The sequence below is a fragment of the Gallinula chloropus genome (assembly GCF_964237585.1).
Source record: "Gallinula chloropus genome assembly, chromosome: 2".
NCBI classification, from domain to species: domain Eukaryota; kingdom Metazoa; phylum Chordata; class Aves; order Gruiformes; family Rallidae; genus Gallinula; species Gallinula chloropus.
Genome location: NC_140086.1, coordinates 114,744,535 through 114,758,315, shown reverse-complemented (window position 1 = coordinate 114,758,315; position 13,781 = coordinate 114,744,535). Strand labels below are relative to the sequence as shown.

At 36.2% G+C, this 13,781-nt stretch overlaps 1 protein-coding gene across 26 annotated transcripts in view; it reads right to left on the bottom strand.

Annotated features, from left to right (window-relative positions):
* The window catches only part of CLASP2 (cytoplasmic linker associated protein 2), a gene marked incomplete at its 5' end in the record, with an annotated part of 146,096 nt that overhangs the window by 42,883 nt on the left and 89,432 nt on the right, over positions 1-13,781 (bottom strand). For 14 of the 26 annotated variants that reach the window (XM_084279667.1, XM_084279691.1, XM_084279688.1 and 11 more), the window contains 6 exons: positions 1,379-1,480; positions 3,403-3,420; positions 6,190-6,213; positions 9,433-9,603; positions 10,739-10,794; positions 13,392-13,559. In XM_084279667.1, coding sequence (XP_084135793.1) covers positions 1,379-1,480; positions 3,403-3,420; positions 6,190-6,213; positions 9,433-9,603; positions 10,739-10,794; positions 13,392-13,559 — 539 coding nt within the window. Of the gene's footprint in view, positions 1-1,217; positions 1,245-1,378; positions 1,481-3,402; positions 3,421-6,189; positions 6,214-9,432; positions 9,604-10,738; positions 10,795-13,391; positions 13,560-13,781 lie in introns of all 26 variants that reach the window. The other 12 variants (XM_084279686.1, XM_084279690.1, XM_084279677.1 and 9 more) reach the window with 3 other exon arrangements.

Genomic DNA, 13,781 nt, shown 5'->3' with positions numbered 1-13,781 from the left:
TATTTTAAAGTTCTCATACCACAAACACTTGTGGGATTAGAGCATTATCAAAGCAAAAGAAGGACTTAAGAGAACTTCTGTTATTGGATTTTATTATCTCCTATTGATATGTTCAGAAGTTTTTAAAGTAGTATTTCACAAAACCTGCAAGCATTGCATCAGGTTTGATCCAGCTGTATTGCTAGAAAATTAAGTACTGCAGAAACGGAGTGGGATGTGCTCAAACAGGAAAAGAAACCCAACCCAAAACTCTCCTACTTGCTTTTTTTAACCTCTAAAGTAATTCTATTTATGGTAAGCATAGTCGTTGTTAGGAATACATTTTTTCTGTCATTAAACAGCATTAAGGGGTAGTAATAACTGTACTGGAAAATTTAAAATCTATATATTTTACTGGGTTTATGACATCAGACCTGACAAACTATGGGACTGGTTAGTTTATTTTAATTTTACTGCTAGTCTTCCTTTCATTTATTTCATTGCATTTCACCTAATCAGACAAAGCTAAGAATCTGAAAATACTACAGAGCTTAGCCTGATGAGGTCTGTTGGAGACATCAGATGTGTGAACAAACTGCTGTAGGTCAGCCAGTGCCAAAGAACATGAAGTAATCTGGTCTTTTTAATTAATGACAGACTGCTCAAATAGATTGGAAATCCTGCATTTGCTCTGGTTTCCAAGCACGCAAAGCGAATTACTGTGGCTTAGCTAACATACAGTAAACTGCTTGTTTTATCCTTTGGATTCAACATAACCTAAGTAACTGATTAGAAAGTTAAGAGTTTAATGTTTTTATTCCAAAGGAGAGGTAAGTAAAGTTAACAGCTGTAAAACAAATTATCTATACAAGTGCTAGAGTGGTGCCTAGCTTAAAATGAAAACAGGTGTTTCTGGCTGAAAAGTAATTTTGAAAAAAAGAAAAAAATTTAATTTGTGGGCACCATCCAGCCTACCCATTCTTCTGCATGGCACATCCAAGTGTCTTATGTAACTGACACAGAAGTTTACTGGTGTTTCATGATGGGGAGGTCAGAAAGGGGGGGAAAAGAATGTTGAGAAGTTATAACTGAAGACAGAATTTAAGGGTAGATTTCATTTCCTGCTACATTATCTGATTTAATTGGCCGAGACCTAACCTAGGACTTTGTCCAGAGAAAAACAACATGAATTAGAAAAGCATGCAAATACCACTGACCCAAAACACTGAAAAAAATACCTTCATTTTTGTCTGGCGATGAAGAACCTAAGGCACAGAACAACAACTCAGTATGTAGCTTTTTATTTTTAAATTAACTTTGACTGTAGCCATTGGTCAATGAATATATGCTTAAGCATTTGGCCTCTATCAGGTGTAATTGACATACAGAGAATACATACGCTGAGACTGCGACACCACTTTGGTTCTACTCCGTCCTCTGGAATCTGTTTTAGAATTTCCAATACCAACAGAAGGTGTTGAAAGCTTAGTTCGTACACGACCTATAAAAGAAAAATGGCATTAAATGAGTTTTTCACAGCAATGTAGAAAGCAAAGCATTTACTAATACTTTCTTAAGTTTCTGTAGATAAAAAAGCAGCAAAACGTAACTCAATTGGTGAAAATTCGCTTGGGATAATTAGTAGAAACTTGAACACCAAAAACTGAATAGTTGAGGAATCAAAGTACTGCCCCTCTGACACTGCATATTTCATTTACATGTTGTCATTTAACCACCCTGAACTAACTAGTTCTTGCTTCCTACATAAATACATTGCTTATACTGAAAAAGGGAAGTTTATTAAATACAATAAGCAACACTAATGTTGCTGTATCAGGTAGAGTCTTTTCATGATTACTTGTGGTTGTAGTTCTACTTTTCCTATTGCAGAACTACAAAAAAAACATGTTGACAGTTTTTGAATAGGGTTCTGAGGCTTCTTCCTAACTTCTCTCCTTTTTTTTTAGAAAGCTAAATACTAGCTTTCCTGTGACTGAAGGCTCTGCTGTTTTCCTGGCCACATTCATATAGACTTCTACAGGATTTCTCATCCTTTTTTCCAGCATTTTGCACAGACTAAGTACACTTAAGTACTTATCAATGACAACGTGATATAAGGAAATATTACACTCCTGAGCAGATCAAAGAACAGAGGAAGAGACAGATTGAAACTTAGTATCTACCACTAAACCAATAAATCAACTTCTCTCTACAATGCCAAACCATCTTGGTTTTGGGTTAAAGCTTTCTGCATTAGCCATGCTTTTCATAGCATTCAGAGTATGCAATGAAATTACAGAACGAAGGAAGACCCCAGTTGGATGAATTATCGGTAACTGAAAGATTATTCATAAAAGAAGCAGAGTTGCATACTGCATTTCCTAAGCCAACCTCTCAAACAACAGAAAAATGAAACAAAACCCAAAACCATGCTAACCATAATTCTTGTAAGTTGCAAAAACAAAGCCCAAAAAGCTTGTACAGAGTGGATCTAGCTCAACAAGTAATCCACTTTTAAAACAAGCAAACTGAAATACTTTCTAGACATGTAGAGTCAATATTTGACCCAGAAGAATTAGGTACACAGACTGTTATTTAGTTCTAGCCTCTTTAGGCTCTCCACAGCAGAATTTGGAGACCAACCAAGTTAACATTATTCATCCAAGTAGAGGGAATAGCCATAGATGAGAGTCTATAAGAAGAGAATCAGGATAAAGGAGGTTATTCACTAGTCTATGAGAAAACAGTATGCAAGAACGGTTAGATTAACCAGTCCAAACTCTACTAGTTATCCCCGTGCAATGGCAATGTTTCCCACTGAGTGCTGTGAGACTGGCAAGGCGTGGAACTGCACTCAGAACCTGGCCCAAAAACTTAGGAATACAGAGTGCCACTATTTTGATGCTGTTAAATTATTGCTTGGAACAGGGTTCAATTTTACTTCAGTAAAAAAATAGTTAGTATTTGTGAGGCAAATGAACTTTAACTCATTCAGAGTCTCTACATCCATTTACTAATGACAGGTTTAAATGTTAATAGCATACTGAAAATTAATTCCCAGGTCTCAAAGAGATGAGTAATAGTAGCACCTGCTTCCCAGAGCATGAACACATTTGATGAAATATTCTGTGACAAGATTTGCTTTAAAAAAACAAATGCAAAATTATAAAGCTCCCATATTTGCACACTAAAAATGTTAAGCCATGACACTTCTACTGCAGATGAGTACTTGAGAATTAAAATAAAAGCAAAAGAATTTTAAAAATACTACATGACAACCAAGTATTAGATGCATAAGCTATCTAGAGTTATGAACCTCCACAAAGCCCCCGGAAAGACCACATTCTACTTTCAAAGCTTAATTCGTATCAATGAAAAAATGAAGCTGAAAATATTAGCTATTCTAACAAAATATTTTCTTACCATCTTCAGAAGCTGTTCCTAAACAGAAAAAATAATAAAATACATGATATTCCAAACAGTACTGTGTCTCCAATTACTTTCTGAGATGAAGCTTGTGAATCTCGACAACTTTTAGTAAGTCAGGAGGTCTAAAGCTTTTGTATTTTAACTCCACAATTGAACGGAAGCAAGAATACCAAGGAATATCCATGCTGTACTGTTAAGTGATTCACAAGGACACAATACATGTCACTGACTTCTAAACTGTTGCAAACCACCAAAAATAAGTTTTTTTAAAAAAAAAATCAACAAAAAATCTATTAAATTTAAGTCAACGAAATTATATGTACAGATCAAAACAGACATTAAAAATATTTTAGTGCAAGCTGTTTTAAAAATATAAATCATACTGCTACAAATTATCTCAGAGAAAAACATAAGGACAGTGTCTCCCATACTGGACAGTGATAATTTGCTATGAACTGCCAGCAAGGAGGGTTTCTCAGAATTTAATCCATGATTACTTTGAACATCTACATGCACAAGATCAGGTTTTGCTCAGAGAAGTGAAAGTAATGTGAGCTTTCTGAAACCAGATCATGGTTGAACAAGTATGCCAGGCTTAACCAGGCTTGATTCTGACAAAACAGCAGTCTGACAAATCTTTTTACTGATATCAGCACCTAGGAATTGATGGGAAGCTATTGCTATCTAAGCCGCAGTCCTTCCTCTCTCTACATGCCTTTGAAAACAATCTGATCATGGAATATAATACTTATTTGTAGTGAAAAGAATGTTAAATGCCTCAAATTAAAAAAACCAAGGGAATTTCCATTTTTCACTCTCTGCCATTGCTACCATGTAAGAGAACTAGAATGATTAAAATGTCTGTCAGTGTATTTGGCTAGCCTGAACTTAACTTTCTCAGCAAATACAGTTATTGCTTTCTCGTATTATACTACCTTCAAGGCTTTATTTTTAAGAACTCTTTCTAAACAATTCAGTGTGTATTTCAATGCTTCTTCACAAAATCAGTCACAATAACATGTTTGTAGGAGTGTCTCAGTTTTCCAGATCAAATTTGCCAGTCTCTCTAAAAGAAAAAGTAAATAAACTCTAAACTATCCCCTATCCCTCTCCCAATCCAGCAGTCTTCCAGAGCTGTATTTTGGAAGGCAGGGTCTATGCAACGCCTAAGTCAGCATAAGCTAGCTGCTCCTAAAAAGGGTGGTTCTCCTTCCCCTTCCTCTCTCCATCCATCTGCTCCCACCCAGTTTGGATAGTTGAAGGCTCACAGTCAGCTCTAAAAGATAAACAACAGAATACTATTCACTTTTGGTTTATGAAACCCCTTTTTCTGGAGTTTGCTCACCTACAGTGATTGATATTGGGGTATTACTAGTGAAAGAAGTAGTAAAAATGTATGGCCAGGATTTGTGGAAAAAGAAAAAATGATTATTTCTTCCTGGTGGTGGCTACATGCGAGCAGCTGTATCATACAACTACAGCTAAGATGTGTTCATTCTATTTCATCCCTGTGGATAACTTTAAGGAAAAAAAATCCTGTTTTTCTGATCAATTGGGTAGCATTTCCCCTAATATTTTTAACCAGATGTGTGGGACACCTTTAGTTGTGACTACTGATCCGAACAGGAGAAAAAAACCTGTACACATGGCCCTAAGGACCTTTATTGCTGGTGACAATTTGCAGAAGCTCGAGATGAAATGTTTAGCCCAGATAGCTATTAATAAATCCCGCTGTATGTAACATAAGGAAATCTGGTATGGAAATGAGACAGCTACTACTACTCTGCACAAACCTCCCTCATGTTATTCAAAATGATTCAAGAATCTGGGCTTTGAACATCTACCCTCTTACTGTTTCCATTTCTATTAAAAATATCACCTACTTTACTGTCAGTAAACTACTAATTCTTCAAAACATGCACGGTTAATAAAACCATGGGACAAGAAGTATTAAATAAGAGGCAAGCATAGCTGATTTGAGTGTTCAGCAGCAACAAATCAGAACTAGAGTTGCCAGGCATCAAGCTGGGATGCTCTCACTTTATTATACGGGAAGCAGTACTTGCACATACCTGAAACAGACAACTGCTACATGAAGCCTGATTCTCAACTGCTTTGCAGCCTGGATAAAATATATGACAACTCCCTCCATGTGTATAATACAGTAAGTTAAGAAAAAAAGTCCTAAAACTTAGCTGGAATACTTGGTAAGCTATTTTGCCAGGTAGTTCGTCTTAACACTTTTCCTTAATAGAATTGCATTGTGTCACACGATTTACAGGCACTGAAAAGTTAAGTAGATAGACTAGATTCTGATAGAGCACTACTGAAAGAGAAGATCATCTTCTTGGTTGTTGGGGTTTTTTAAAACTGTTAGTTATGTGGTCAAGCATCTTCTGCTTTCCCACTGGTTTTCTGACAAGTAGTCTAAAAATCTGACTTTATAGGTAAAAATATGAAATACAAAGGAAGCAGAGCCAGTTAAAAAAGGGCATCAACTACAGAACTGGTCTGTAATTAAGAGGGCTTTTCTTTTTAAAAAAAGATTAATATTCAATCTCTGATAAAGTTTCTGTTGCCAATATAGACCAATCATCAAAACCACTGACAAATACAGCAATAGCACATCTATTAAGACATAAAGATTACATAGAGGTTAATGAAAACAGCATAGTATTGTGTTAATGAACGGACAAATATATTACACATCAATAATTTTACATACAAGACACTTATTTAAATATTTAATAGAATTAGAGGATAGACTAAACATTTTCTTACCATCCATCTTGTCAGAAGTATCCTCTTTGTTGAAAAAGCAGGCAAAGAAACATGGAAAACTTAGTGTGTTAGAATAAAGGTGTTCACAGCAGAGTCATAAAACATTAATTAAGGAAAATACATTAATATTAAATACAGCAGACATGTTTATCTAATTCATGCACATATAAGCTACCTTAAGTAAGGCTGGTTTCTCCCAATCCAAGGTACAAAATTACAGAACAAGGTACAAGTACACTGCAGAGGGATGCTCAATCTCTCCATTTTACCTGGATTTGAGCAGACCCTTAAAGTAAAATATTTATGAACTGTTTCATGTTTAGTGTCAACAGTTATTGAAGCAGCAGTACATATTTATATCATTACTCCACCACAGTATTTCTATTTCTTATGAAGCCTGCTACTGAACATGAAGCCCCACCTGGTGTAAGGGACAGGAGGGAGAAAGACATCACAGTAAAGACATAGGAGAAACGGGAGAAAGTTCTACTCTGCTTTAAAAGCATTAAAGATTTACCAGTTCAGCTAGAAGGTAGTGCATACATATTCTGACAGTAACAATCAAAATTAAAATATTTAGTGTGAGACAGATGTAATTACAGCTCAAATCTCCTCAAAAAGAACATTAATAGTTAAGGATGTCAGAGACATTCAACATTTAGAACAACTAGAGAATGTTCTTGTGGTTCTAGAACAGTCTTTTAAAAAAATGAAACAAACATAAATAAGTAAGCAAGAGTTCTTTTAATAAAAAGGGAAGAGACAGGTGGAGAAAACTACAGATTACTATGGTCATGTATTTAAGGTCCTCTGGGGCTCTAAATTTGGCAGCTGTTTAAGTAAAAGGTGGATGTTTCTCTAAGTAAGGGTGAAAATGAAAATAAATTCAAGCTACAGAGGTGACATTATTATTTATTTTGGTATTGACTGTAACACCTGAGAAGATATGGAAAGCATTTTGGAAATATGATAACATTTCCTAGGCATTTCAGTGCCATGGTCAGCCTTATCTTAGCAATTCTGTCACTCAAGCTTGGACTTAGCATAAACAACCCCCTTAAAAAGAACAGAGTCCTTCAGAAAGTCTACTTTCTGAAACATTGCACATGCTTGGACTCACACCCCATTCATTTTAAGGCTATTTTTCAAAAAGTAAGAGCAAACAGTAACTTGAGGTGGATTCCACGGTTAATTCATTGCTAACCAGACAACAGTCACGCTCTCTACACAAGTAAGAGGGGACAGGTATGTGTCATTTAAATTACCTGATCACTACTGAATATACTTAGAAGAATGAGCCAATATCAATCAGGCAGTGCTGCTTTTCTGGGACTGTAAAGTACACCTTGTGTACAAGGTGTCTGTAAGTACACCTTGGTCTCCTTGTCTATCCCTGTCCAACACCATCTACAATAATATTTGCCTTTGTTATACACTGCTATTATCACATTACTTTGCCATTTCAAACTACCACTGTATTCTTCTCCACAACAGACCACATCTGCTAACAAAGCAAAACCTTTCAGCTACTCAAATCCTTCAAAAGAATATCACCTGGACTCAACTGCCTATGTATTCCTCTCCCCCACTTAACAGATCTACTAACTACAAAGATAATAAGCAATTTCTTTATTTCTGTTATTTTCCTGCATAAACCCATCACTACATCTCTGAAAAGCTCTGTGTCCTTCTCAAACCTTGCTTACAAACTTCTGGGCATGAATCACATATTGCTTAAAATGTTCTGAAAGCAAACCCATACTCTAATCAAACATTAATTTCTGGTGAAACTCTTAAGAGCAAAGTAGTCTCTTCAATTCAGCAGCACGAAGAACACAGATGAATGGAGAGAAACTTCTCTCTTTGCTTTCCATTTGACCTATTTCTGACTTCTACCACTGTCATTTTTAATTCTCACAACAGCTGAACTCCAGCTCTGGCTTAGATTTAGAATACGTCCTTGCACAACAAAACAAAACAGGCAATAATCTGATCTTGGAATATTTCCGCTAGTATTAACCTGTTTCAGGCTTTTAGGCATAAAGTTAGGAGAAACTGAGAATTCTCCAAGCCATAAACACAACCTTATTTCCTCCACTAAGCAAACTAAGCAGCCAGCCCAACTTTGGTGTTCACCTGCTACAAAACAGGTTATCTACTGTGGGCACAAGAGGGAGCCCACACCCAAAATCACTATTTCAAGTAGCAAGTACTCCTTTTAGTCAGCACTGCTCACACACAAACTTAATTGTAAAATCAGTGGTATTCAAACCATTTCAAGTACACCTGATGAAGAAATAATCAACTCAATTAAAATATTTTCAAGTTAAACTTCAATTTTAAAAAGTACAGCCAAAAAAACCTCTAAAAACCATAGCCTAAGTGTATCCTAACGTCTCCCCAAACACAAGGTAAATCAGAAGCACAATAAAGTTTCTCCACCTCTCTTGTGATCATGTTCAGCAATGCTGACACTGGGACATGCCTCCTGAGTGCTCTAGTTGGTCCACAAGCCAGGAAGAAGAAAAGAAACCTAACTTTTTTTGAACCCTGAACCTTACTTCCATTGCTATCCTTACAGTATGGATAACCTAAAGAATAACAGAAATGTGCACCTTCCTTCCCTACTCCACGGAGGTTCTAGCACCTACCATCTCCACCACTATCAAACACTCTTCTGCACTCTTGTAATTTGTAGCAATTTCTATGTCTAACAGCAAATATTCGAATCAATTAAAGACTGTCACCTAGATATAAACATACATGCAGTTTCATCAACATGCTTAGGAAGAAATCTTTTACGTTGATGCAAAACGCTTCTGTATTACATGAAGAAGCCACCAGTTACTGTCAGGATGTCTCTTGTAAAAATTCAGCTAAAAAGAGCTGAAAAATGGAAAAATCAAAGAGTCCTAATGCTCTTTGATCTATTACTTCTAGAAACAAAAATGCCATGAACTCCATCTGCTGTTAACCCACAGTACCACTCCTTCCAATACTTAATTCCAGATTAACTCATTTAAAGAGTGCAGTACGAATACGTTCTTCCACAATCTTCCATCACATCAAAAATAAAATCTCTAGCGAAGTTGGTAACTTACTCCAGAACACCTGCTCTCTTGCAATACTCCAGTACTAGTAAAAACACTAACAATTTTTTAAATGTAGTAATACTTCCCTGTAACTGTTTCATCAAAAACCTCATTGAAGTATTTCACAGTGTTGTAAAGACGTTTGATTTACCTAGCGAAGCGTAAGAGCCTGGAGGTAGACCGGCTGCTGACAAGCGCCCAGCTCCAGCTGTCTGCCCAGCAGCATGGCGGGCCTTTGCACCCGCGGCGGCGTTAACATCGATGTCACTGCGAGATCTCTGCAGAGTTCCTGGGCTTGGGACACTCTTGCTGCTGCCTGAAACTGGGAGGGGAAATAAAAAAATAAATTAAAAAAAGACAAATGAATTTGTAAATTATTATATTTGAGAGGCAAACATTTTCTACTACTGTAGCACACTTGCAAAAAGTACAAAAAACAAGTTAATATTAAACAAAGCATTAATGAGGTTAAAAAGTAAACTAGACCTGGTGTTACCATATAATTCAGATTATTTTACGGTGGTATTTATTCAGCATGAAATGTTACCATTATATAAATACAAACTATGTGGTCCCACCCCAGTACAAATTACATAATTCTGAACCTTTATGCGGTTATTGAAAATCTTACTGAATGTTTCATAAACATAACGAAATTCACATCATCCCTGGTGATGCTGAGGGAAGATAATATTCCCTCACTTCAGCTAAGATAAAGTCACAGGCAAGCTGAGTGCATACCTTGGAACTGCTTTAGGGTCTAATCTTCTGTAAAATATTTCATATTCATCTCCTGTTACTTACTGAATATGAACTACTCACTGCAGTGAATTTTAACCATTGCTATATGCATTCAAACCCTGACTTCCCCCTTAACAGTTTCAGTATCCAGGAAAGAAGCACTCTCAAGTTCTAGCCATTTGTAAAAGGGAGTTCAACTGTTTACTCCAAAAGGGTTAGAGACACAATATGTGAAAAGAGAACGAAGATATTAAATCCTGAAAACTCAAGACAAATTAAACTGTTTGAATTACAAACCTGTGGTTTTGGTTTTTATAAAGAGCAGCAGCTTTTCATGTGGGAATAGACAAAACACACAAGTCCTTCATTTACAATTGCCATAAGCCTAATAATCATGATTAATCATAGAATAATGCTTTGCTTGTTTGAGAGTGACAGTTGCATGACAAAACTCTTAAGACAGATGATCGATTCATAGTACCAATACACAGCAAATTGTATCTTATACTTGCAACAACTGGAGAGAGATAAAATGTGAAACAAGTACCAGGCAATCTTAGCTCCAGGTACAGTTTATAGTGACACAGAACATTATTCAACTTGGAAAAAGGGTAAATGCTCAAGACAGTAAAGAGTTTAAGCTACATTACAAACTTTTAATGTAAAGAATATAAAGAATAGTTATTGTGCACCACATTATATAGCAACCACCTTACCTCTGCTTGCAAAGCTTGCTGGGCTGGCTGCAGACCATTTAGAAGATAGAGGCCGACTGGAAAAAAAAGGTCAATAAACCCTGTAAGTCAGTCTCATGTATCAGATCCAAAAGGCAACAGTAACAGATAAGAAAAAAAATTCTTCTGTTCTTTTTTCTCCACATTAAACACAGAGTTATAAGGAAAACACAATCATCGTTTATATTTTATAAAATCACATCTTCCTCTCACAGCATTAATCCTTTAGTTAGCAACAGACACGCTTTGCTAACACAGACATTCCAGACTTGGTCACAGAAACATTTCAGGCTGTCAGTACAAGGTTTTAACCCACTGGGCTGACCTTCTAAATCATCAAACAAGAACAGGGGGAGCCACACAAAAAACGTGATTTATGAAAGAAATTAGGTAACTGCAGACACACCACAAGGAAAACAGGGGTGCAATTCATAACCTCCCCCAGTCCTCTATCTCCCAAGAACTGAGTTACAAATTAAAAAGAAAACTGCTGGAACTTCCAAGCAGCTAGACTGAATTTCCCCTGGTTCAATGATAGAGCCGCCCACCGTTTAGAAGGGGAAGCATCCCACATCTTTCCCGCTGTGCTGTCTCTCCATTTCCCTTTATTCTTACTGCAGAAAGAGGTAGCTGCTGAAGCAAAATTCTTTCTACTCAACTGTGGGCCTGCTCTTCCTTCTGCCTGGCTCAGAAAGGAGTAAATGCAGTCACTGGGAGCAAGGAAAAGCCAAAGACTATTAGCAGAAAGCATGATACTTTATTGACTCCTTTGTAGCCATCCAGGTATGTATCTGACTTGCAAGGCTTGTATTTGATGAAATAGTTGTTTGTTTCATCAATAGCTAAACTACAGCCTCAGTCTCATGCCTCAGCTTTAGTAAAAAATATCTCCCTCTAGTTTTAAACCAAAAAGCAGAGAGAAGAGAGATGCATAAAATTATGTACTCCTCTGAGTTATTAGCTCAGCTGCTCAATGATGTTAGAGAGGTCAGCACTATTACCCAACAGAAGACCATGTAGCCGTAGCTTATTATGAATAGCAACTGCTTTTCTGACATTACTAAGTTGTGTTGTGGAGATACTTTGCTGTAAGTGGAGGAGTCCCAGCAGAGCTGCTGAGTGCATCATGACCTCACAAGCTGCCCTGAACAGAGGGCAAAGAAAACTTAAAATTTCAGCACTTGCACAATCAATTGCAATTGAAATTTCCTTTAAGCATTTCATAAAGAATAAAGGTAGGCACAAGTGACCACTTTCCTCTCATTCCACTATCCTCTTTATAACCATTTTTGATCAATGATCTGTAAGAGCTATAAAAGTTCAGAGCATCAAAATTTATAGGGAATCAAGACTTTTAGGGAAATCATGCCCATATTTAATAAGTTCATCCACATCTATATTAGAATCCAGAAACACAAAATTGGGTAACACAGGGACAACAACATGCATTTAACTGCAAAATCAGTGAAAAAGGCAGTTTAAATAAGTTCCAATATCATGACCTCTTTTGTTTATCTCTTATTTTACTCTTTGCTTTTTGTATTGCAGTACTTATGTATATTGCACAAAGTACCACTTACTTGAGATTTAAATGCAGTTTAAGATTCTAATTGATCTGAAATTTAGTTTTTAACATTTTATTACTAGTAACACATTAACAGCACTTTGATTTTCAGACAAAGATTATAGATTAATTTAAACAAGATTTTAAATAAGCATTTGCTTATGGAAAATGAAGTGCTAGCAATAGCCTACAGACTATTTTTGAAATATTTTGTATAATTACAATAATTGTACAAGAGATAAGATTTGACAAGATTGGTATTTAAGGCAGCTGCCAGAAAAAAACCCAAAAACACACCACAAACACAAAAGAGAAAAAAACCCCAAACTTAAAATATCCTCGAAACAGTCTTTGCTTTGAAGTCAAAAGTGAAGAGACAAGTTCTCTTGCTTGGAAATGAAGCACCTAAATTGAAATCTTAAAAGGTTTAAATATGTAGTGGAAGCTTTCTAGAATTTCAAGGGGAAAAAAAATCACCACATACTATAACTTTTGTTTTACATTTCTACTGAAGAGCCAGTGGATTTCTTTTGCTATTGGTACCTGAACTAACTTTAATCTATACATCTCTCAATTGTCTACACATTTTAATATACCTTCTAGTAATTAGCATAGTGGCAAAATACTGCCAATAAACATTCAAATACATTTAAGACAGGAGAAAAATGATCTCTAATCTGAATAAATCTCACCACCAATGTCTCTCATACTTGCCAGTGAAAAGGGTTAGAAAAAGGAACATCAATATTATTTCTTTTCTAGACTGACTTAATGGACCAGAATTCTGGACATCAAGATGGCCTAGAAGGTATTGTGGTGCTAAGGAATAAATATCTAATAAGAACAGCCTGCTAAAATCCAGTTAACTCCTGGCCTTATTTTTCACCTTGCCGAAGTAAAACCTTCACATAGCAAAACACAAAAAAGGACTTTTTTTCAATTTAAAAAAAACCAATCCAAAGCAACAAAATACAATTGCAGCTTCTTGTACAGCACCAAAGTCTGGCTCCTTTGCTTTTGGGAAACAGTTTTTATTTCTTTATAAGCTCAGAACAGTTAAGTGACCCTTACTTTAGGCTCTCCTGTGAGCTGGAGGATGACCTGTCTGACTGAGGGAGAGATGCTATACTGCCAGAATTCTTCAAGTAGGTCTGGAGGCTTCTTTGATAGGGTGGCTCAAGCGAATTGTAGAGTGTCTCAGCTTCACTAGGAAAGTGATTTCTAAGACCCAGATAAGCCCTGCAAAAATAAGAGAATAACCACATGTGATTGTTTTGGTTTTATTTCAAATTGTGGACTGAGGAAGTAAAGATTACAGAATGAAGGTGGGAGGGAAACAAACTCAGACTGGAAATATGAAATGCATGCAATACATTCAAACTGACTCAATCTTTGCAAAATAAATTAAGTCTTCTAAGAATTCTGAAATTCTCACATTCACTTTCTGATTCTGTCGAGAAG